We start from the raw sequence: 23,086 nt of genomic DNA, 5'->3' as shown, positions 1-23,086 counted from the left end.
GAAGGGATTGGAGGGAGAGGGCTTGGGACAGGGAACCTTCCAAGCAGAAGAAAGAATGTGTACACAGTCTCTAAGGCAAGGAAGAACAAGATGTGGTCTTGATTAAAATTAATTTGTCTAATGAAAGAATATGTTTTCAACTTATGAGGAAACTACTAATAAAAATGAGATTATTATTTATTACACTGAAATATTCAAATATTTAAATTATTTTCACCATGTCACTAGTGTGGCCTTTTAAATACATCATCAGCAAGAGGGGCAAGTTACTATATTTTTGGCTCTGAATTTATTGTAGACACCATCCAAGATAGTCCAAAATATCTCGGAACTCTTGTAGGAATTTAAAATGAGGATATTCAAGAGGATTCATGTGGAGTTTTTTTCTAGGAGCAATATATAAGAGGGAAGCCTTTTATGGAATTTGGTTTGGAGGCTTGGGATTTAAACATTGATCTCTGTACCTTTCTAAAGTGCAGGGACTTTACAAAGTGAGTATTTTACAATGTCTTATGGCTCTGAAAATTATAACTTAAGTCCAGTATCATTTACTTAAGTAAATTATATGTAAACATCATAAACAGTCTGATTTTATGTTAATTGGCAATATTGATTTTACTTCATTAGAAAATGCAAAAACCTCCAAAGAACATTGAAGAATTCTTAAAGTTTCAAAATTGGGTGAGTAGAACATCTATTTTATGTGCCAATACATCTTTTAAAATATCACTTGTAGAGGGGTGCCTGGGTGGCTCAGTCAGTTAAGCGTCTGACTCTTGATTTCGGCTCAGGTCATGATCTTAGGGTTGTGAGATCGATTGAGCCCCTGCTTGGGATTGTCCCTCTGCCTCTCTCTTTCTCTCTCTCTCCCTCCCCCTCTCTAAAAAACTAAAAAATAAAAAAAATATCAGTTGTGGAGATGTGGGAGGCTTAGGAAAAGACTTTAGGAATAGAAATTCAAAAAACTACATTTCAGTGTGGGAAATACTTATAAATATTTATCTCTTTTCAGTAGGCTCTATGTTGTAGCCTTTCCCTCTTGTCAATATTCTGTTCTCTTTTTGACTTTGAGAAAATTCTAGTTTTATATCCTATCAGAAGAATTATACAAACATTTTAAATAGTTTTGCTGATGTAAGGTGTTTGTCTAAATACACCTTAAAGACTATCCGATAGGGGCACCTGGGTGGCTCAGTTGTTAAGCATCTGCCTTCGGCTCAGGTCATGATCCCAGGGTCTTGGGATTGAGACCCGCATCGGGCTCCCTGCTCAATGGGAAGCCTGCTTCTCCCTCTCCCACTCCCCACTGCTTGTGTTCCCTCTCTTGCTGTCTCTCTGTCAAAAAATAAATAAAAAATATTAAAAAAAAAAAAAAGACTGTCTGATAATTATGAGTACTTACCTCATTTATCCATGTACCACAGCTTAGACTAACAAGTAGTTTGCAGAGGTGTTCAGTTTCCTTGATTGTTGAATCAGAGTGAAATATTCAAAATGTATTTTCATGTTGAAAGCTCTAGTTTCCATTATTATGAGTAATACTGACTTCTGGGGTTATTGGGCTTGCTACAAGCTTTCCCTTGGGTCTATACACTTGTGAGTCTGAAGGTCAGGTTTGTTTTGCATTGAAGAATGGCAAGAGGAACACCTGGGTGGCTCAGTCGGTTAAGCCTCTGCCTTTGGCTTGGGTTATGAACCCAGGGTCCTGGGAAGTCGTCCTCCATGGGGCTCCCTGCTCAGCAGGGAGCCTGCTTCTCCCTCGGCCTGCAACTCTCTCTGCTTATGCTCTCTCTCTCTCTCTCAAATAAATAAGCAAATAAAATCTTTAAAAAAAAAAAAAAAGAATGTCAAGAGCTAGGATAAAGATGTTAGTGTGGAAAACAGAGAGAAAAGGAGGCTTTTTTTAATGAGGTGTGTACATTGGACTTTAAATAATTTGCACCTATTTATGCTTATATATAAACAGAATTTGCTACAACTAAAGTGTTGAGAATAGAATTTCAAAAATATCTATTTTTAAACATCTATTTTCTGTTCTTTGTTTAAATAATTTTTTTTTTAATGTTTTAGAAAAGCACTGAGTTCCCTTTAGGAGCAAATAGAAAATGAAAATATTCCTAGTTTATAAGAGTTTATTTCAATCACTGTGGCAGAGCCTAATTTTTTAAACTACTATTAAGACAAGCTTTTTGCAATTATTTTGATTTAAATGATGGAAATGTGCTGTAACCTAATCACAATGTTTGAGGTCTTTTAATGCCAAGGGAAAAGGATTATAGTTAAAATCAAGCCAAACTCAGTGAATAATTATGGAGACATTTGGACTATACCATCATACATGTTTAAGAATCTATGATTTCAGATGAAAATTTCTAATTATTTGAATTGGAAAATGCATAATCACTCTGCTTAAGAATAATGCTAATCAAATCAAGATCATAGGTTTACACCAGCCCTTCACCAAAGACAATAAAATCAATATCAAAGCATATGTCTTACTAACGGCGTGTAAGCAGCACTATCTTTGTATGCACTTATATTGATAGCCTTCAGTTTTTATCAGATGGCATTTGATAAAACAACATATATCCATTTGCACCATTTTATCATTTATAGGTTTATCTGTAAAATGTTTTTTATTGTCTGGATTTCCCAGCCAAATACTTGTATTCTGTAATTACTTTTTTTAAGGTATGTCTATGTCTCTGCATTGCCAAGCTATTGGATGTTTGAAAACATCCAGGAATAAAATGACTGGATATTTAATTTTTTGTTTGCTGGACAAAACTTTTGTCTAGAGGCATTGGTAAGAAGGTAATAATAACTTCCTCAAATTCACTCAAGAAATATTTTTGAGTACCTATTACATGCCAACCACATGAATAATTAGAATATATCAGTGAATAAAAATAGAAAAAGATCCCCACCTTCATGGAGCTGTCATTTTTTTAGAAATGAGGCATATGATAAACAAACAAATGAATAAAACAAAACAGAAATTAAAATATATTCTAAACTGCTTATGGCTTCCTGGAAAGCCTATCTATTTAATTTCCCTCTAAACTATAAAAGCAAAGGTATGTATGTGCATAGTGGTGTAGTGGTTAAGAACAGAGGCTCTGGTGTCAGATTGCCTATGCTCAGATCCCAGCTCTGCTACTAGCTAGCAGTAGACCAGTACCTGGAACCTACATGTTAGCTGTTAGTTTCTCATGTCTTACAATTTATCTTTTGTCACATCATCTAAAGGTGTCCATTTTGGCTGATTCCTACCATTTTTATCTTTCTTTTGTAATTTTAATATTTTATAACTTCTACTCCTATCTTTCCCCTCTTCCTCTTATTATAGTTCTGTGTACTTTTTTTTTACCTTCAGTCATTTCTCATTTATCTATTTGATCAATTTCCATATTCTCTTCCTGCTTCTTTTCCCCTTACTCCATCACCATTCTGTTTCTATTTTTATTTTTATAAAAATATTTTATATTCTATTTTTATAACAGCCTCTTGTTCCTTTTTTGTAATTTAATTTAATTTTATTATGTTATGTTAGTCACCATACAATACATCATTTGTTTTTGATGTAGTGATCCACAATTCATTGTTTTCATATAACACCCAGTGCTCCATGCAGTACGTGCACTCCTTAATACCCATCACCGGGCTAACCCACCCCCCACCCCCCTCCCCTCTAAAACCCTCAGTTTGTTTCTCAGAGTCCATAGTCTCTCATGGTTTGTCTCTCCCTCCAATGTCCCCCCCTTCATTTTTCCCTTCCTTCTCCTAATGTCCTCCATGCTATTCCTTAAGTTCCACAAATAAGTGAAACCGTATGATAATTAACTTTCTCTGCTTGACTTATTTCACTTAGCATAATCTCCTCCAGTCCCATCCATGTTGATGTAAAAGTTGGGTATTCATCCTTTCTGATGGCTAAGTAATATTCCATTGTATATATGGACCACATCTTCCTTATCCATTCATCTGTTAAAGGGCATCTCAGCTCTTTCCACAGTTTGGCTATTGCAGACATTGCTGCTATGAACATAGGATTGCATATGGCCGTTCTTTTCACTACATTTGTGTCTTTGGGGTAAATACCCAGGGGTGCAATTGCTGGGTCATAGGGTAGCTCTATTTGTAATTTTTTGAGGCACCTCCACACTGTTTTCCAAAGTGGCTGTACCAACTTGCATTCCCACCAACAGTGTAACAGGGTTCCCCTTTCTCCACAACCTCTCCAACATTTGTTCTTTCTTGCTTTGTCAATTTTTGCCATTCTAATTGGTGTAAGGTGGTATCTCAGTGTGGTTTTGATTTGAATTTCCCTGATGGCTAATGATGATGAACATTTTTTCATGTGTCTGTTAGCCATTTGTATGTCTTCTTTGGAGAAGTGTCTGTTCATGTCATCTGCCCATTTTTTGAGTTGATTATTTGTTTTTTGGCTGTTGAGTTTGAGAAGTTCTTTATAGATCTTGGAAATCAGTGCTTTGTCTGTAGTGTCATTTGCAAATATCTTCTCCCATTCTGTGGGTTGCCTCTTTGTTTTGTTGACTGTTTCCTTTGCTGTGCAGAAGCTTTTTATCTTGATGAAGTCCCAAAAGTTCATTTTTGCTTTTGCTTCACTAGCCTTTGGAGATGTATCTTGAAAGAAGTTGCTGAGGCCGATGTCAAAGAGGTTACTGCCTATGTTCTCCTCTAGGATTTTGATGGATTCCTGTCTCACATTGAGGTCTTTCATCCATTTTGAGTTTATCTTTGTGAATGGTGTTAGAGAATGGTCAAGTTTCATTCTTCTGCATGTGGCTGTCCAATTTTCCCAGCACCATTTATTGAAGAGACTGTCTTTTTTCCATTGCATATTTCTTCCTGCTTTGTCGAAGATTATTTGACCATAGAGTTGAGGGTCCGTATCTGGGCTCTCTATTCTGTTCCATTGGTCTATATGTCTGTTTTTGTGCCAGTACCATGCTGTCTTAGTGATCACTGCTTTGTAATAGAGCTTGAAATCAGGCAACGTGATGCCCCCAGCTTTGTTTTTCTTTTTCAACATTTCCTTGGCAAACAGCCTCCCCTTCCACCAGTGTTGCATTATTATCAATTCTCTTACTTATCCTATTCATTCATTCATTTAATAATTTTTATTCACTACCTACCAGGTCCCAGGTATTGTTCTGGACACTGGAGATACGACAATGAACAAATCAGAGAAAAATCCTTGCCATCGTGGAATTTGCATCACCCTGCTTTTGCACTATTTCTCTTTAGTGTCATACTTTTTTAGTCCTTTTCAGTTCTTTAGGTACTGGAAAATTGAATTCTTTCCTTATTTATACATCACATTTGATCTTCCCTGTTATTTATTTCTTCTTCTGTGTCTTGTTTTTCTGCTTTCATGTGACTTTTATCTAGAAATGCTTTACTTAATCTTCTCTCGGTGCACTGGTATCAATTTTCATTAACAAGTCTACTGCATTTGTAATCAAGACCTAGAGGGTACTCAGATTCCTACCGTGATTTTTCTCACAGGATCAAAGGTACTTTATGATAGAATAATTATTTCAATCCAATTTTCTTTATTTAGGGAACAGCCTGTTTGTTTGTTGTCTGTCTGTTTATTCATCTGCCCATCCATCCATCAATCCATTTATTTAAATCCCTCCTTATATTAAAACTTAAGGGAAGAAGAGCTAAAAGTCACTTCTTCTAACGTCATTCTTCGTATTTCTTACCCTTTTTTTGGATACCTTGGCACTGTTTTTTAGGGCTTAGGTCATGGGTGAAGACCTAACCATATATTCAGTAAACAATCTCTTTTCAAACTTCAAAGTCTCTCTAGTGGCTACTAGGCTCAATCTCTAGTTGTATACTAGCATGCAATATTTTGTGCTTCTGCCACTGCCAAAGTTTAATTGCCATAATTAAAGTAAACATAACAAGTACAGAGCCAGTTCTTTCTTCACTGGCCTTTTAAATAAGATAAATGTTTTCCTGAAGTTATCACTGAAGACTATAGTGCTATAATGGAGAATTTAACTCTTCAGGGAACAGAAATTTCCAGTCCAATTCTTTTGTCTCTTAGGAATTAGAATACATTTGCTTTATAAATGAATATAATTGCCATGGACTCTGGATGTTTAAACCCTAGTAGTGCTGATTTTCTCTCTGGCAGTAATGACTTCACTTTAGCCTGGCAGCTTGTTGGCTTATTGGCTACTCCTGTTTAGCTTCCCCCTAGGTCTGACTACAGAAGTTACTTTCAGATGATATTCTATTCAAGGAGCAACTGGATGAAGGCAAAATAGAAAGGAATAATAGAGGAAAGTAATTAGAGAAGTGGAGGGGAAAGGCAGGTATGAGCCACTACAAGATCATCATCTGGTATCCATTTAATCATGCAGCCACAAAGAAGCCAGTAAAAGAATCAGGGCTTATTTACACATCACCTTCTTTACGTTAATGGCTTTGGGACACCAGTCAATCTCCTGATTACCTTGAGAAAGTACAGAAGACAGAGTCTAATCAGGCTTATAGGATTTCAGCATACTTTATTCACCTTGTAATATACCTCAGTATCTTAGGAATAAGGATTGTGATATCTCAAGTCTGGCATAAAGGATATATTTTCATAAAGGTATGTGTATATTGTAAAATCTTGTCAAATGCCATTTCTATTTTCACCTCTTTCCTCTCTCCCAACACCCCTAACAATAGCAACGCATGACCCATAAGGACTGCGTTTCCAAATGTGGCTGTCATTCTGACTTGACAGTGTTTGTCTCCAGGGATTGTACGCTGTGATCATACCTGATTCTTCTGAGGTCTTTGTACTTTTTGGCACATAATACGCAAATTTTAATGCAGGAAAACTTCTCCAGGTGGTTGTGTCTTGTTTAAGGTACACATTTGTAGGATTTGGGAGATGGCACTTAATGTATCAAAGTATATTCTTTTTTCTAAAATGACAGGGGGACCTAGATATCTGTGGGAAAGTTTTCCAGAATTAAAAGCTGGGTATTTTTCAGGTACCTGTTATTATTAGAGAGCATAATTCATAAATCAGACGTGTATGATGGGTTTAGGAAGCCTTTAAAGGAAGAAAAAGGCAGGTGGAATAAACCAACACATGTTTATAATTCCTGATCTGCAGACATTAGATTTATTCCCATTTAGCTAAATTCCCAGAGTATCTCACCCAAATTCCTTTAAAGAGTTTTATCCTCTGTAGATTTTCTACCAATCAAAAAAGTCTTTTACTCATAAACCCTTAATTATGTAGGCTAACTTTGTTTTGCTATTAGTTGATTATATTAAAAGATAATCTTATATTTAGATTTACAAATATGGTTATGATTCCCCTTCCTTTACCTTTCTTTTTTCCCCTTCCTCTCTTTCCCTTCCTGAACAATTTAGTCCCAAAGCCATTTGGGGGCCCAGACAAGGCAGGTGTCCATATTTGCCCTGGGGAGGAGGATATGCTGTGATGGCTCTGAGCAAGCTCTCTGAACTCAACCATGATGAGGAGAGTATTCATGTGACACCAAAGGTGTCAGAGCTCAAGGGAATGAGATGGTAGCCACCTGCAGCTGGGGACGAAGGTTTTTTCAAGGAGGTGTGGAGGTAGGCTGTGGCTTGTATGGGAATTCAGAGCCCAAGCAGGGGTAACAAAGGTGTCCCTGCAGAATTGGCAGCCTGGGATTGGATGTCAGAGTCGAAGCAGGATGAAAAGGGCATCTACATAGAAAAGAGGCTCCCAGTGGATAGGAGAGATTGGTTACCTGAAAAGATTGATCAAATATGTACATTAAAGATAATGGCAACTAGATTTTCCACTGTTAGAGACGGTAATTGTGATATGGAAAAAGAGAAAACTAAAATGTTTGGAATTGGAATTTCAGGTTTCAGTGTGAACTCATGGTTTTAAATACATGGAGGCCAAGAAAAGACTGGGGAATTTTTAGACTGAAGGAGACTAAAGACATATGAAGCCCAAACGTAATAAGTGATACTGAACTAGATCCTTTTGCTATAAAGGGCATTACTGTTTCAGTTGATAAGACGTGACCAGAGTCAAACTCAGATGGGAACAATGTATCAATGCCAATTCCTAATTCTGATGGTTGTATTTTGATTATATAGGAGAATGTTTTTGTTTTTGGGAAATACACACTAATGTATTCAAGGATGATGGGGCATCAGTCAAGTAAGCAACTTACTTTCAAATGATTCAGAAAGGTTTTTTGTAAAACATGTGAAACTTTTGGGGTACCTGGGTGGCCCAGTTGTTAAGGGTCTGCTTTCAGCTCAGGTCATGATCCCAGGGTCCCGGGATCTAGCCAGCATCAGGCTCTCTTAGCGAGAAGCCTGCTTCTCCCTCTCCCACTCCCCCTGCTTGTGTTCCCTCTCTCGCAGTGTCTCTTTCTGTCGTATAAATAAATAAAATCTTTAAAAAAAAATCTGAAACTTCTAAAGTTTATGATTGTTTCACTTTTTTTAGAAATGCATTTAATGAAAAGTAATGCTGTGTTGTACAATATGTTGGGCACCTGAAACTAATATAACATTGTATGTCAATTATACTTCAATAATGTAAAAGAAGGTAATGCTGTGGAATTAAATCTCAGTTTTAGCTCATTGATTTAGAACTCTATTATTTAAATTTAAATATAATTAAATTAATATAAATATTTTTATTAATATAAATTTAATTAATTAGGGCGCCTGGGTGGCTCAGTTGGTTAAGCGACTGCCTTCGGCTCAGGTCATGATCCTGGAGTCCCTGGATCGAGTCCCACGTCGGGCTCCCTGCTCAGCGGGGGGTCTGCTTCTCCCTCTGACCCTCTTCCCTCTCGTGCTCTCTGTCTCTCATTCTCTCTCTCAAATAAATAAATAAAATCTTTAAAAAAAAAAAAATTAAATAAATAAATAAATAAATAAATTTAATTAATTAAATTTAATTAATTATATCATTATAATTAAATTTAAATAATTAAGTTAAAATTAAATATAATTTAAATTTTTAAATTATTTAAATTTAAAAATGACTTAGGTTATATTCTCTCACATTTTTTGCAGGATTATTGGCCAAGGGAAATCCATTTTGGAGATAGTGATGAATGGTTACACACTGTGAAGAAAATAAAAGAAGATAGTTCATTTACTTCAATTTATACACATCTGTGGGAAACTGTCCCTCGAAAACATGATGCACTCATGGCCATGGAGTCAAGATTAGAGGAATGTTCAGTCCTTTTGAAAAGCCATGCCTCTAAAATATTTGAGTGGAGGAGCATAATTTTTGATACAAGTAAACCTTATTTTTGATGAGTAAAGTAATGGTCAGTTTTGTGTGTCTGTGTGCATTCTCATAAAGAATGAAATCCTAATGTATAAAATATCTACGAACATAAACATTATTTTATTTTATTTTTAAAACTTCTTCATTTCCACAGAGTTCAATCAAGATTTTTAGTTGAACATGAACATGTGGATTTAATGAAAGTGTTGTTAGAACAAAGCCTAAAATAGTTGTGAACTTTGTTAAGCTGCAGCGGAGGTGGCTGAGTATCAGGGAAACAGGGTTGGATCAGTTCTGTATTGGTACTTGAGACAAGCAAGTCAGCAAGGGTCAGAACATAAGAACAGAAACACATAAAATCCAAAGTAAGTTGAGCTACATGAACTAGGTTAGCTTGTATAGGAAGTGTTTAGAATTCAGTGGTGAAAAACTGCAGACTGAGGAAAAAGCATATCTGCCAATAATGATCATTTTTACTTCTTTTCAGTATTTATATAACATTTTTCTCATCTAGTTGTATTTATTAATACTTCCAGAATAGTTTTAGATACTAATGGTGATTCTTGTATCATTCTTTATGTAATTGGCAAACTTATCATAATACAATCCTTAAAAATGATAATATTAGTTGTACTTATAAAGTATTTTCTATGTATTAAATGCATTTAATTAGTTATATTACTTAAATATTTAATATCCTTTTTTGACCTTGGTTTTTCAAATTCTGAGAATTTGTTTATTATACTACTAATAAATTCACTACTATTTTATTTTAAATTTTCGTATTGAATTTTTAATCACTTTTTAAATTTAAAAAAATATTTTTGAAATTATATAAGCTATATATATTATATTTAGAGAGAGAGATGGAGGGAGACATATAGAGAGAGTGAGCAAGCACAGGTGTGCACTTTCAAAAAAATAATTTTATACTCATTGTCCTCAATATGTAAATATCTGAGTTTGGACTCCAGTCTGGGTTACCTGACTTCAAAGTTGTCTCCCATAAACTTTCACTAGGCCTTGCTCCAAAGTACTGTACTTCACTGAATTTAAGGTGACCATGAAACAACCAGACATAAGTAGCTGAGCTATTTGAAAAACATGGGCTTGTTCAGTGGGAAGGTATTGAGGTAAAACTTTAGATTTATGAGTAAGTACCAAAGATATATTAGTTGGAACATGAGATTTCTAAAAAGAGGAAACAGAAGATACAATATTCATTCATTCAACTAAGGGTATGCATGTCTAGCATTATGCTTATCAAAATAGTTGATCTCATTGAATAGTTTTATATGTAATTTCTTTAAAGCATTTGAATTTTTTTCACTTTAAAAGATATATATGTGTGTACATATATGTCTCATTCTTTTAAAGGTTCTAAAGGAAATTTGGAAAGATACAAGGCATTTCTAAGGAAGTACCATAGGAGAAAGAAGATAATGGTATGGTATTTGTTTTCATCTTCCTTGAAAAATTATATTTTCACAGAAAATTATTATAATTTCACAGATAAGCACTGATAGAATTTTTTTTTAATTTTCTTGTTAGTCTTTTATTGTCTATTTGTGTATCTATCTATGTGTTTTTAAAATAGCTAGACTCATATTCTTCTTTACACACTTAATATTAGAATGTTGGCATTTTCACATTACTATAAATTACTTGAAGACTTAATTTAATGTATACATTCCAACCTCCAGTTATTTAATAATTTATAATAACCTATACTTAGTAGTGCAGGTTCTGTATCAGTCCTCTTCCTTTAGAAAAAATTAACAATTCTTTCTGATTATTTAGAATTGCTTTGTCAATTTAAAAAAAAAAATTCTGATTTTTTTTATTAGAATTATAATAGACTTTGAATTACTTTTAGAAACTTAATCCTTTTCAAAAATACATTCTAAAATTATATAATGTTAAAGCTATAAAGACTTTAAGTGCCACCACTAGTCTATCCACCTCACTAAATGTTATTTTTCAATTTTCAAAATTACTTTATTTTTTCCTGATTATGACTAAAGTAGTCATTTTAGAAAATTAGAAGAAATAGATGAGCAGTAGAAAGGATAAGCACCCTAATTCTATCATTTATAGATAAATCGCATGTACGTCACTATCTAGTTGTTGCTTTCATTCTTCTTTTATTTTATTTTAAAAAATAATTTAGAAAATTCAGAGTAAATTATATATTTGTAATTCATTAAATGTATTATGAAATTTTCATTAATATATATTCTCCACCATCTTAAAAGTAAACTAATGTAATAGCCCTTTGGTTAGACATTTAGGTAATTTTCATTATTCGCTATTATTTACAAAGCTGTTGTGAACATATTTGGAACTAAAGACTGTGCTTGTCCATGATTATTTTCTTAACATAAATTTCCAGAAGTGGAACCACATAGGAAAAGAAATGTGAAAATCTAAGTGTTTTGATACCTATTGCCAAATTGTTCTCTAGAAAGGCAGTACCAATTTATAACAATAGGGTTTGTGATTGATCTCTTATCCATTTCCTTGTCAACATTTAATACTCTATTTTTTGTGGTTTGCACAGTTGATAAGCATAAATGTTATCAATTGTGTATGTTTTACTAATGAAGTTGATACGTTAGGTTTTTCTTAGTCTTTGTGTTTCTTTTACTGTGAATTGCCTATTTATGAAATTTGGCTTTTTTTTTTGGCTGTTCTTTTTTTTTATTTCTAAGAGCTGTTTATGCTTTAAAAATATTAACCCCTTCAGTAATATGTATTTCTTTGTTGCCTTTTAAAAGGGTTTTTTTGTCATATAGAATTTTACATTTTTGTGGATCTATAATTTTCTTTTGAAGTTTTCTGCCTTTAGTGCCATATTTAAGAAGACTTTCTTTGTCAGAAGATCATACATATATTCACTTGTGTTCTGTTCTATTATTATTGCAGATATTTGTGTGTGTGTGTGTATTTAATTCTTTAATCTACCTAGTGTTTATTTTTGTGTAAGAAAGTAAAACAAGGATTTTATTTTAGGTCATCAGTAAATTTGTGTGATTTTCTTCGTATAAGTTCTAAATATTCCCTGTTAAATTTATTCTTAGGTATCTTAAATTTTTATTACTAATGTCCGTGAAATTGCTTTTCCATTATGTTATTCAGTGGGTTATTGTTGGCATATAGGAAATTATTTTTGGTATATACATATTATTCAAGAATGTTAATGGTTTCTCATCTTGTCTTTGATTTGGAAAGAATGCTAGTACTTTGCTACAAGCATCATTTTAAATGTTTAGATAGCTATCTTTTTTTAGATTAATGAAATTTATTTCTATTCCTAGTTTATTAAAGCTTTGTGGATATGATGTAGATTAGATATAGATCAGTTAGAGATCTAGATACAGGTATTGCTGTGCTCAGACACTTGAAAAAGAATCTTCATGGTTTGAAATGGAGAGGAAAATAATCTGTGATGATAGCAGAAGCTACTTTCAACCTTTAATCTCTGTGGCAGATTACATTAATAACCTTTTTTTTAAAAAGATTTTATTTATTTATTTGACAGAGAGACACAGCGAGAGAGGGAACACAAGCAGGGGGGAGTGGGAGAGGGAGAAGCAGGCTCTCCGCTGAGCAGGGAGCCCGATGTGGGGCTCGATCCCAGGACCCTGGGATCATGACCTGAGCCGAAGGCAGTCGCTTAATGACTGAGCCACCCAGGCGCCCGACATTAATAACTTTTCCAAAGTTGAGATATTCTTATATTCTTAGGGTATACTTTTTTATTGCATTACTGGATTTTATATGCTATTGTTTTGTGTGGATGTTTGCATCCATGTTTGATAAGATATGATTTTCTTTTGGTTTTGGTATCAAAATTTTACTAACCCCAGAAAATGGGTTACTTAGCTTTATTTCTCTTTCTAGTCTGTAGACTATAGAGCATAGTAGTTATATAGGGATATCATTTGTTTTATGTATGTGTGTGTGTGTATATATATATGTGTGTGTATATATATGTATATATACATTTGTTCTTTGGATATTTGGCAAAAGTCAACTATGCACTTCAGTTGATTTGATTATTATTTATATTTTCCAGAGGGGAAGAGGTAGGTCGGTAACAAAGCTGTGTGGAAGTTAACAGATTTCATAAATATCAACTTGGGTAGATTGTCAAAACATAATATTGAGTGAAAAAAAAGTGAATTACTAAATAATATGTACAGTTGATACCATTTCTTTAAATTTTGTTTGTTTATTTTTAAAGGTTTTATTTATTTATTTGACAGACAGCGAGAGAGGGAACACAAGCAGGGGGAGTGGGAGAGGGAGAAGCAGGCTTCCCGCCGAGCAGGGAGCTCGATGTGGGGCTCGATCCCAGGACTCTGGGATCATGACCTGAGCCGAAGGCAGACGCTTAACAACTGAGCCACCCAGGCGCCCCTCATTCTCTTTCTTTTAGCAATCTGTTATCATTCTTTCAAATTTGTTTCCTATGTCATTTCCTCTATAATGTGTGTTTTGTATAATGTGTGTGTGTGTGTATGATTTGCCTGTGAGCTTAGTTATTTCTGGAAGAAGTGGGGATGTGGAAATTAATAAACAATTTATCAACATGTCTGGATGATCAAAAACTAATGTATACAGAAGGCTACTTATTCTCTGTGTAAAGTAGTATGGTGGACATAGAGATGCACCACCCAGATTCCCCGTCAAGGAAGAATCTGTTGTCCTAGCTGCTAAGAGTGCTGTTAGTGGGGCACCCTTCAGCTGTCAGCCCCTTTGGGGTTGCTTCACCTACAGAGAACTTCTTCCAAAGACATACCCTTCCAGGAACCACCTACATCCAGTGACTGATCAAGTTGTGGGCAGAAAGGCCTGGCTCTTTCAACCCAATGCAGGACAACTATGATAGGCCCTTTCAGCTCTAGAGCCCCTTTTAGAGTCCACTGAGACTGTGAGACTTGTATCATAGCTGATTTCTCCAACTTCCCAATTATGCCTCTCCCCTTGCCTTCTGTAGATATTGATCCCAAAGGCACTCCCAGTAGACATTCTGAATACTAAACTCCACCTCAGAGTCTATTTCTCAGTGAACCAAAAGTGCAATAAGTAGTTTTATATTTCTATTATAGCCCTTATCTCTCTGTTTTGTTTGTATATATATCTCATTCCCTTATTGAACTATGACTAGCCTGAGGGCAAGGACCATCTTTGTATTCCTACCATCTAGCACAGTGACAGCATTCTAGGCTTCAGTAGGAGATACACACACACACACACACACACACACACACACACACACAATTAACTGAACAAATTTACAAAATATAAAAATATAATTTAGAATTTTAAACATTTTATTTAAATGTTTTCCAGCTTTCAAATGAAATGGAGACAAAGAAGACTGTAGAGGTATTTAAAATTTCTGTTCTATAAGATTATGTATCAGAAGTATTATATAGAAATAAAGAATGTTTACAATAATATAGATTTAGCTATAAATATAGATGGGACTGTAAGAGAGAGAGGTGGGAACAGGCATAGAAGCTTTCTCCTTCTGCCTAGTCTTTCTTTATGGGTAGTCTAGCTAAAATTCTTGATCATTTGAGTTGCCAAGTTGGTTCTGAAATGTGATTTTGTTTTGCTTTTGGATTTGGCATATGAATATGCCAGGGCTCTTAATTTGAGAGAATCAGAAAATAGGAAGATTTTTTTAAACTAGGATAAATAGTTTTCACTTATTTTAATAAATGGAAGTAAAATAATTATGTTAATGAGTTATGGTTAAATATTTATCTGTCTTCTGTAGTTCTGTGAGACGACTTTACTGGAAAGGGTAAAGTAATGACTGTTGTGTGATATTTCCCTCTTTCTAGGGTTGCAGCTTCTCAGGATTCAAAACAAATGAGCTTACTCAACTACCCAGACATTTGGATGCTGAACGAATTTATCTTTTTATTTTAAAAGCCCATAACTTTGATGTACGTAAACATTTTTATTGTATGATACATTTTGAGAATATGATTTCATGATTCAGTCTGGCAGGAAAAGACCAGTGATGTTTAATGCTTTGATTACTAGAAAAGAATGTATTAGATTCTGTGTTACTGCCTCAGGTGTCTGAGGTTGCTACTGTGCGTTGTCTTGGCATGTGACTGTAACGAGTGTTTTCTCCTCCCTCTGCCTGCTTTATCAGCTTAAGAGATTTTAGTCTGTTTATTTTGACCCCAGAATAACTTATGAGAGCCCTTCTCTACAACGCCACCTTTTTCCAAGTGTCTGGGGAATTTTTGAGTAGTATCCCTATAAGATAGCAAATTGAAAAACTGCAGGCATAGACAGTAACTAGATCATTGCCCATTGCTTGCCAAGGGTAGGATGAGAGTTGGGTGGTACCTAATATTGATTTCCCCCTTAAATATTAGGTGGTCACCTAACAAGGTTTCTGTTTCTTGCAGGTTTCAACAATGTTCCTTATACCCCAGGCAGATTCCTTCCAGATAGTTCTCTGGGATGGACTTGGCCTTGGAATGAATTACCTAAACCCGTCCTAGAAGGGGGCCAAGTCCATCCCTCACCTCCCCATACCTCACCTCCCCATCCCTCACTTCCAGCCTTCCTGTGCCTCTTCATTTCTCAACACAAAATCCCTGTTGTTTTCTCTCCTACTATAGTTCATCAGAAAGAGCATAATCCACCATTAAACCCCTTTTTTTCACTCTCTTCAAGATGTAATGTTCCAAGAAGTAGAGTGTGATTGACCTGTTTACCCCTCAGTTAGGCAACTACAGAGCACCTAAATTGACAATTCTATCTAGAGTGATTCAGTAATGATACTCTGTCTTATTTTCCATACTGATAACAAATGTTTTTCAATTTTATATTTTGTGGGATTTTGGTGAGAGTAAAGGCTTAGTCTGCCCCCTTTATATGATCACCTGATCCCATTTTTGTAGAGAAAAACTATAGATGCTAATTGTAGTTATGCCTGGATCATGAGCCTATTTATTTGTTTCTCTGACTATATTTTCACAATTTCCTTGGGAAAAAGGCTTATTGTTATAAAAAGAAATTGATAAATTATTGTTGTTAAAATAAGTTTATAAATGTTCTGGGTAATCTATAATATTCTAACATTCCATGTTCTAAGATGGTACTGTATTTTAAATATGGATGCATGTACATCTAACACAAATCATAAGGCAATCACATAAATAAGGCATAGATGTACAGCTATGAGAAATTATTAATATGGTTAATTTGGAGGATATTGGCATTATTGAAAGAAATAGGGAAGTGAGGAGTGGAAGTAGATATGGGTGGGGGTGGGTGGAGTATGACAAGCATCTAGATATCTGGGCATAGATACCAGTGTTTTATTTGTTAATACCCCTACCTGATTTCAAAAAAAGAATTTAAATTGGCTTACTATAGCATGTACAATGCAATGGCATTAAAATAAATAGATAATGAAATTAGAGTGAAGAGAATATAAGTGTAGGAAAATAAAAATATCAGGAAAGGTTATTTCATAGAAATGCTTATAGTAACAGACCAAGAGATTGAATTTATGGATCTGAAACTTGGAAAGAGAAGGTTATAGGTTTACCGTTACATGAATGAAGGTATGGGAATCCATGGAATTGATGAATTCACCTAAACCCATCAAAACACATTCCTGTGCTATACAGTCATTATCCTCTGTATCACCCAGAACGGAACTGTGGCTACAGGTGATGCTCAGTAAAAATTTTATTCAATTAAAATGAGTGAAAAATGACCTATATTATAAATAAGAGGAGCAAGCTAAGCCACAGGCATACTGATATACAGGAATAGAAATTCAAGAGAAAATTAGAAGTAATTTTATCCAACCTAGACTCAATGTTAGAACCAAGTTAGATAATCTAAGTTTTAAGGTATGTTTACATTTACTTGACTCAAAAGAGTATCACAAAGTCGGGAGGGGAGAGGAGAGAACCATTTAACTTTTTAAACTGGGTTTTGGGCTTTTTAGCCAATTTTAATTTTTTGGTTGTTTTGACTAAATATTGATATACTTTAAAGAACTTGAAATTTTACTGAAAAAGGAAGTTAGTGATACTAAACATAACCAAACTTAGAAACAGTTATGGAGTTAGTGTATAGTTAAAAGCATCTTTGCTTGAAATTTGCGAATAATTTAAACAAAATTATTTTCTCCCATATTTCAATTTTCTACTTTTTTCTTTATGTATTTCACATATCTTCTTTGTAATGAAAAAATACTAAATCTAAGCTGTTAAGTACTAAGTACTAAATTGAAGCTGTTACCAATGTACTCCATACTATAATTAGTGGCCTATGGAAGACAAGTACCCCCACAGAATATGTAAGTAATCTTTTTGGTATAAAAGTCTGCATGATGTCCTTTTTGTAGACATGTGTTGAGGAACAGGAATTCATACCTATGGATTTCATTAAAGTAAGTCTTGAACTCTATTGAATCTGGTATTTAAAAACTTTTAGTAAATAAATAAGATAAAAATGATCTACTGAATGTGACTATTCAAACCAAGATTTACCTTATGTGACAATTTTTTATCAATTTCTTTAAGGGTACACTCTGTTTGGATGGGGTCTAGACTTATGATGGGGTTTGTTGGGATAGAATTCAAAGATATCTGTCTTTAGAAATTATAGCATGTACCTTGGAGTTTGCTGTTCTTTGTCTAGCCTACACTGTCATTTCAATAGTTACTAGGCAAATGTAATTGTTGAGTATATGAAATGTGATTAGTGTGACTGATGAATTTATTTTATTTCTTTTAATTTATATATAAATTTTAAAACTAATAGTTGATTCCGTTATTGAAAACTTTCAATTATGGTTGGAGCAAAATCACAACTATGTGTTTATGAAGTCTGAATACTGATCTAGTATTTATGATGAAAATTTATTGTTCAAATTGAGATGTGCTTTAAGTATAAAATATATACAATATTTGAAAGACCTATTCCCACAAAATAATACAAAATATTTCATTAAGAATTTAATGCCCATATGTTGAAATGATAACATTTTAAATATATTTGATTTAATAAACTTTATCCTTAAAATTAATTTCACTTTTTATTTTTATAAAGTGGCTACTAGAAAATTTAATATTATATATATATGGCACAATTAAATTTCTTTTGAAAAATGCTAGTCTATAACCACTGGATACATACTCTTTATAAAGCCTATTTGCATTAACATGTTTTATAATGGACTTTAATTTGACCTCCATACATCTTTTGTTCCATAGGAAAAGGTTTTCAAAATCTGGAAGACCCATTTTCTCTCAGAAGCCTCTATTGCCCTTTTACATGATTCCTTTTGGTGGTGGTTTCTGCATAAATTTAAGGTATAATGTTATTTTTTAAACTTCTTCTTTTAAGTTGATTTGTGGGACGGTTAATTTTTTAGTAGAGGTGGCACTGGTACAAAAAAATATTTTTCTAGATCCTTTCACAGAACTTGGACTTTTAGTATTCCACATATGTTAGAAATCCTGTTTAAAATCTAGAGTTCTTTCAGAGGAGTTAAAACTTCAATATGGATTTCAAAGACCCTGAGTCTTCATTAATCAGAAAAAGATCAGTGAAATCAAGCAGTGTAATGAATAATAAAGTTGTAGCTTAACTTAGTATTATGATGTGCTGACAAACAGCTAAACAGAAAACCCACTGCAAATCAGTGACATTGAAGGAGGTTTCATTTGGAAAATAGTCTACAGAGCAGATGGAGAAAGGGTCTTTACTTGATTCGGAAAGGTAAAAAACTCTGATTAGGATTAAGAAAAAAAAGACATCTGGTTATTTGGGAAAGATATCTGGAAAACAGTAGGAGAATGGAAATAAGCAGCACATGAGTCTTATGGTAGAGAATATGTGAGCCCGGAAAAAGTGGTGAATACCAACCATTATTGTGTGGCTTCTGGATCTGATGAGTGGAAGATAAGGGCAACCACAGGGATCACAGTCTAAGCCTTAAGAAGGTGTGCCACCCCATCAAGGAAGCCTGAAAATAGACTCCACTCTCCACCTTTCCCCAGCTCAAATTACTCACACAAATCTGCTTATGGATTGTCACAGGAATTTTACACCATGAAGAAATTGGTACAAGCCATTCAGTTGGTGCTTTATGTTAGAATAAACTATAGGTTAGACTAACTCTAGGTTAAGAATATCTGTCCTATATTTCTGATATTGTTAGGAGCTCTGGATAAAGCATAGGAAATGGTATATCAGTAATATAAAGATAATTGCTGAGGAAAATTTGTGAAATCAGGAGTTTCATTACCTGAAATTTCTTTCTCTAGATCTGGATCCTGAATTTATGTTTTTCCATGAAAACAGAGAAACATTACATTCCCACTTAAATCTGTTGAGATTATATATAACAAGTTTTTGAAGGAAACATAATTTAGCAGTGTTCTAGTTATTTTTTTTGTCAGGCAATAATAGGATTTTATTGCTTTGAACAAACACAGACTTAACACAAAAATGTTAATGACTCACTACATTTATAAGATTATTTTTGGAATAACTAGGAATTAGAATTTTTTATCATTTCCTTTTTTTTTTTAAGTAGGCTCCATGCCCAGCAGGGAGCCCAATGTGGGGCTTGAACTCACAACCTTGAGATCAAGACCTGAGCTGAGATTAAAAGTTGGATGCCTAACCAACTGAGCCACCCAGGTGCCCCTAGAATTTTTTATCTTTAATCAAACTATTCTCTAGAAACTAGCTTTCTGAAATTAAAATATAATAACTTAGTAATAATTTTAAAACATTATAATTTAATAAGATTTCTAGTGTCATGATTTTTGACATGTTTCGAGAAGCAATATATTCAGCTGGATCAGTGTTCTGCTAGTGTTCTAGGGAACTGAAAGGGGCAATTTGGGGGTCCAGATCAAATTGAAGCAAACTTTCCATTATTTAACTAGAACTCTTCCTCTTTCATCTGTTTAGTTCATTGCATTTTATGTATGATTTTATTTCTAAGAGGGTTTATTGTTAAATATATATATGATATATATAAATATATATGTTAAAATGGATGCAAAATACGTAAGTTCTGTCTACTTTGGAAGAATAAATAGTACTGGTTTTATACCTGGAATATAGTAAAACCATGAACCACTTGTTCAATTTAGTTACCAAGAGTATAATATGAAAAAATATATAATCATACTCTAGAATATAGCATGCTTCAGTATGGTGGCTCTAAAAGTTATTTCAGTGATTGTTATATGATTAATATAAAACCAAATTTCCTTTGTTTATTGCCCATGATTTAGTGATAACTTGGTCTAGTAGAAAAAGTACTGAAGTTGGATCCAGAAAACTAGAATTTAAATCTTGTTTTCCCAAGTAGTTATTTTGAGACTTTGGGCTAGTCAAAAAATCACTCCTGAGCTTCACTTATCTCATCTCTAAAAAACAAAACAGGTAGAAGATAACATATATCCTGCTTTTTTCCCCTAGGGTTGTTGTATTAAAAGTGACATGAATAAGAAGACACCTAGTAAACTATGAAATACTATATAAATGTAATATGAGATTCAATATAATAGAGTTAAGAGATCTGGCTTTCAAAAACAAGTTTACCCAGTTGGTAAATCATGTGACCTAGAATAGTTATTTACCTCTCTAAATCTTTCATAAATAAAAAAATCACCTACTTTACATGTTTATTGGGTTAAATGAGAAAGTGCATGTAAAGTTGTTTGTTTATATGGAGCTACATATATAGTAAGTGTTCAGTGGATGTATCTATCATCACCATCATCATTGTCATTATTATTATTACTATTATTATTATTATATTTTTAGAACACAGTGTTCCAAAAATTGCTGGCCAATGTATAGGCTAATGACAAAAGTTTCCCTGATGATGTTTGACTAGAAGAATTTTAGTAATGATATTTCAATATGCTTAATGTTTTTAAAAATTGCCCTTGAGACTCGGGCTTCCAAAAAGACTCAGAAAGCTGGAAAGCACATCATTCCCACCCATATAACAACAAAGAAAAGCCGTATAACCTATAAAATTAACAACTTTTTTGAACTCATCATATAGAGTAGATTTCAAAACAAAGAATGTTGCCAGGGGAAAAAGAGAGTAATTGTATGATGATAAAGTGGTTGATTCATCAATATAACATTAACAATCCTAAAGATATATGCACCTAATAAAAATGCTTTGAAGCACATTTAATAAAAACTTTTAAAACTTCAGGATAAATGGGAAAATTCATAAGTACACTTAGGTGTTTCAATACCTCATTCTCAATAATTGGTAGACTATACAGAAAACCAATAATGATATAGAAGACTTGAGCAATACTGTCAACCAGTTTAATTGATCTAATTTGACATTTATTAAATATTCCTCCCAACAACAGAACACATTAAATATTTACCAACTACTTTCTGGGCTAGGAAAACATCCTAATAAATTTAAAACAATTCAAGTCAAACACAGTATGTTTTCAGACCAAAATGGAATTATAAATGAATCAACAGAAAGCTATCCAGAAAATCCTCAAATATTTGGAAACTAAATAACACATTTCTCAGTAACTGTGGGTCAAACCAGAAATCAATAGAGAAGTTGGAAAGTATTTTGAATTTAATGAAAATACACATTAAAATTCGTGGGATGTGGGGTGCCTGGGTGGCTCAGCTGGTTAAGCATTGGCCTTTGGCTCAGGTCATGATCTCTGGGTCCTGGGATCAGGCCCTGCATCAGGCTCCCTGGTCAGTGGGAGTCTGCTTCTCCCTCTCCCCCTCCCCCACTGCTCATGCATTCACTCTCTCTCTCTCTCTCTCTCTCTCTCTTTCAAATAAATAAATAATTATGTTTTAAAAATATAAAATAAAATTTGTGGGATGTAACTCAAGCAGTATTTAGAAATTTAGAGGACTAAAATAACTATATTAGAAATAAGTAAAGTTCTCCAAAACTATGACCTCAGCTTCTATCATAAGAAACTAGAAAAAGAGGAATAAAAGAAACCCAAAATAACCAGAAGAAAGGAAATAATAAAGATCAGAGAGGCAACTAATAAAAGGAAAAACTGAAAAACAAAGAAGGAATTAGAGAAAATCAATGAATCCAAAAGCCGGTCCTTCAGGAATCCTAAAAACAAGGTGATTTCAGAGAAATTGGAAGCCTGTGTTTCACAGACAGTAAGCATAGCAGAAATAAAACCCAGATACAGCTTAACACCTGACTTAATTGACTCAAACCCCTAGAGGCTAATAAAAGAAGCAGCACACCTATTTCCAAGCATAAATACCTCAGTTTTTACTGTCCTATGAAGATGTCCAGGTCTCAAACAAAAATTACAAAATACATGAAGAAGGAATGGAATTGATGAGTTGTTAGGTATGAAAATGTTCACCTTAACAAGATAATGCCAGATTGTTTCCAAACTGGGTGTACAAATTAATACTCCCATCATTAATGTATAAGAGTTCCTAAATAACCAAAGGTCAAAGAAGAAATCACAAGAGAAATCATAAAATACCATGAGACAAATGAAAACAAAAATACAACATAACAAAACTTATGAGATGTAAAAGCAATGCTAAAAGAAAAATTTATAGCTGTAAACACATTTTAAAACAGTATCTCAAATCAACAACCTAACTTTACACATTAAGGAACTAGAAAAAGAAGAACAAATTAAACCCTAAACTAGCAGAAAGAATGAAATAATAAAGATTAGAATGGAGACAAATAGAGAATAGAAAAACAATAGAGAA

At 33.8% G+C, this 23,086-nt stretch overlaps 1 protein-coding gene across 1 annotated transcript in view; it reads left to right on the top strand.

Annotated features, from left to right (window-relative positions):
* Nucleotides 1–23,086, top strand: part of FAM227B (family with sequence similarity 227 member B) — a 210,254-nt gene that overhangs the window by 7,287 nt on the left and 179,881 nt on the right. Inside the window, exons 4-9 of the mRNA XM_032417961.1 lie at nucleotides 628–681; nucleotides 9,079–9,310; nucleotides 10,679–10,746; nucleotides 14,660–14,695; nucleotides 15,160–15,264; nucleotides 18,574–18,672. Of these exons, the coding sequence (XP_032273852.1) occupies nucleotides 628–681; nucleotides 9,079–9,310; nucleotides 10,679–10,746; nucleotides 14,660–14,695; nucleotides 15,160–15,264; nucleotides 18,574–18,672 (594 nt within the window). The remainder of the gene's footprint in view (nucleotides 1–627; nucleotides 682–9,078; nucleotides 9,311–10,678; nucleotides 10,747–14,659; nucleotides 14,696–15,159; nucleotides 15,265–18,573; nucleotides 18,673–23,086) is intronic.

The sequence above is a fragment of the Phoca vitulina genome, unplaced genomic scaffold (genome assembly GCF_004348235.1).
Source record: "Phoca vitulina isolate PV1807 unplaced genomic scaffold, GSC_HSeal_1.0 scaffold20, whole genome shotgun sequence".
Taxonomy (NCBI): domain Eukaryota; kingdom Metazoa; phylum Chordata; class Mammalia; order Carnivora; family Phocidae; genus Phoca; species Phoca vitulina.
Note: the sequence above shows the minus strand (reverse complement) of the source record. Positions and strands in the feature narration are given on the sequence as shown.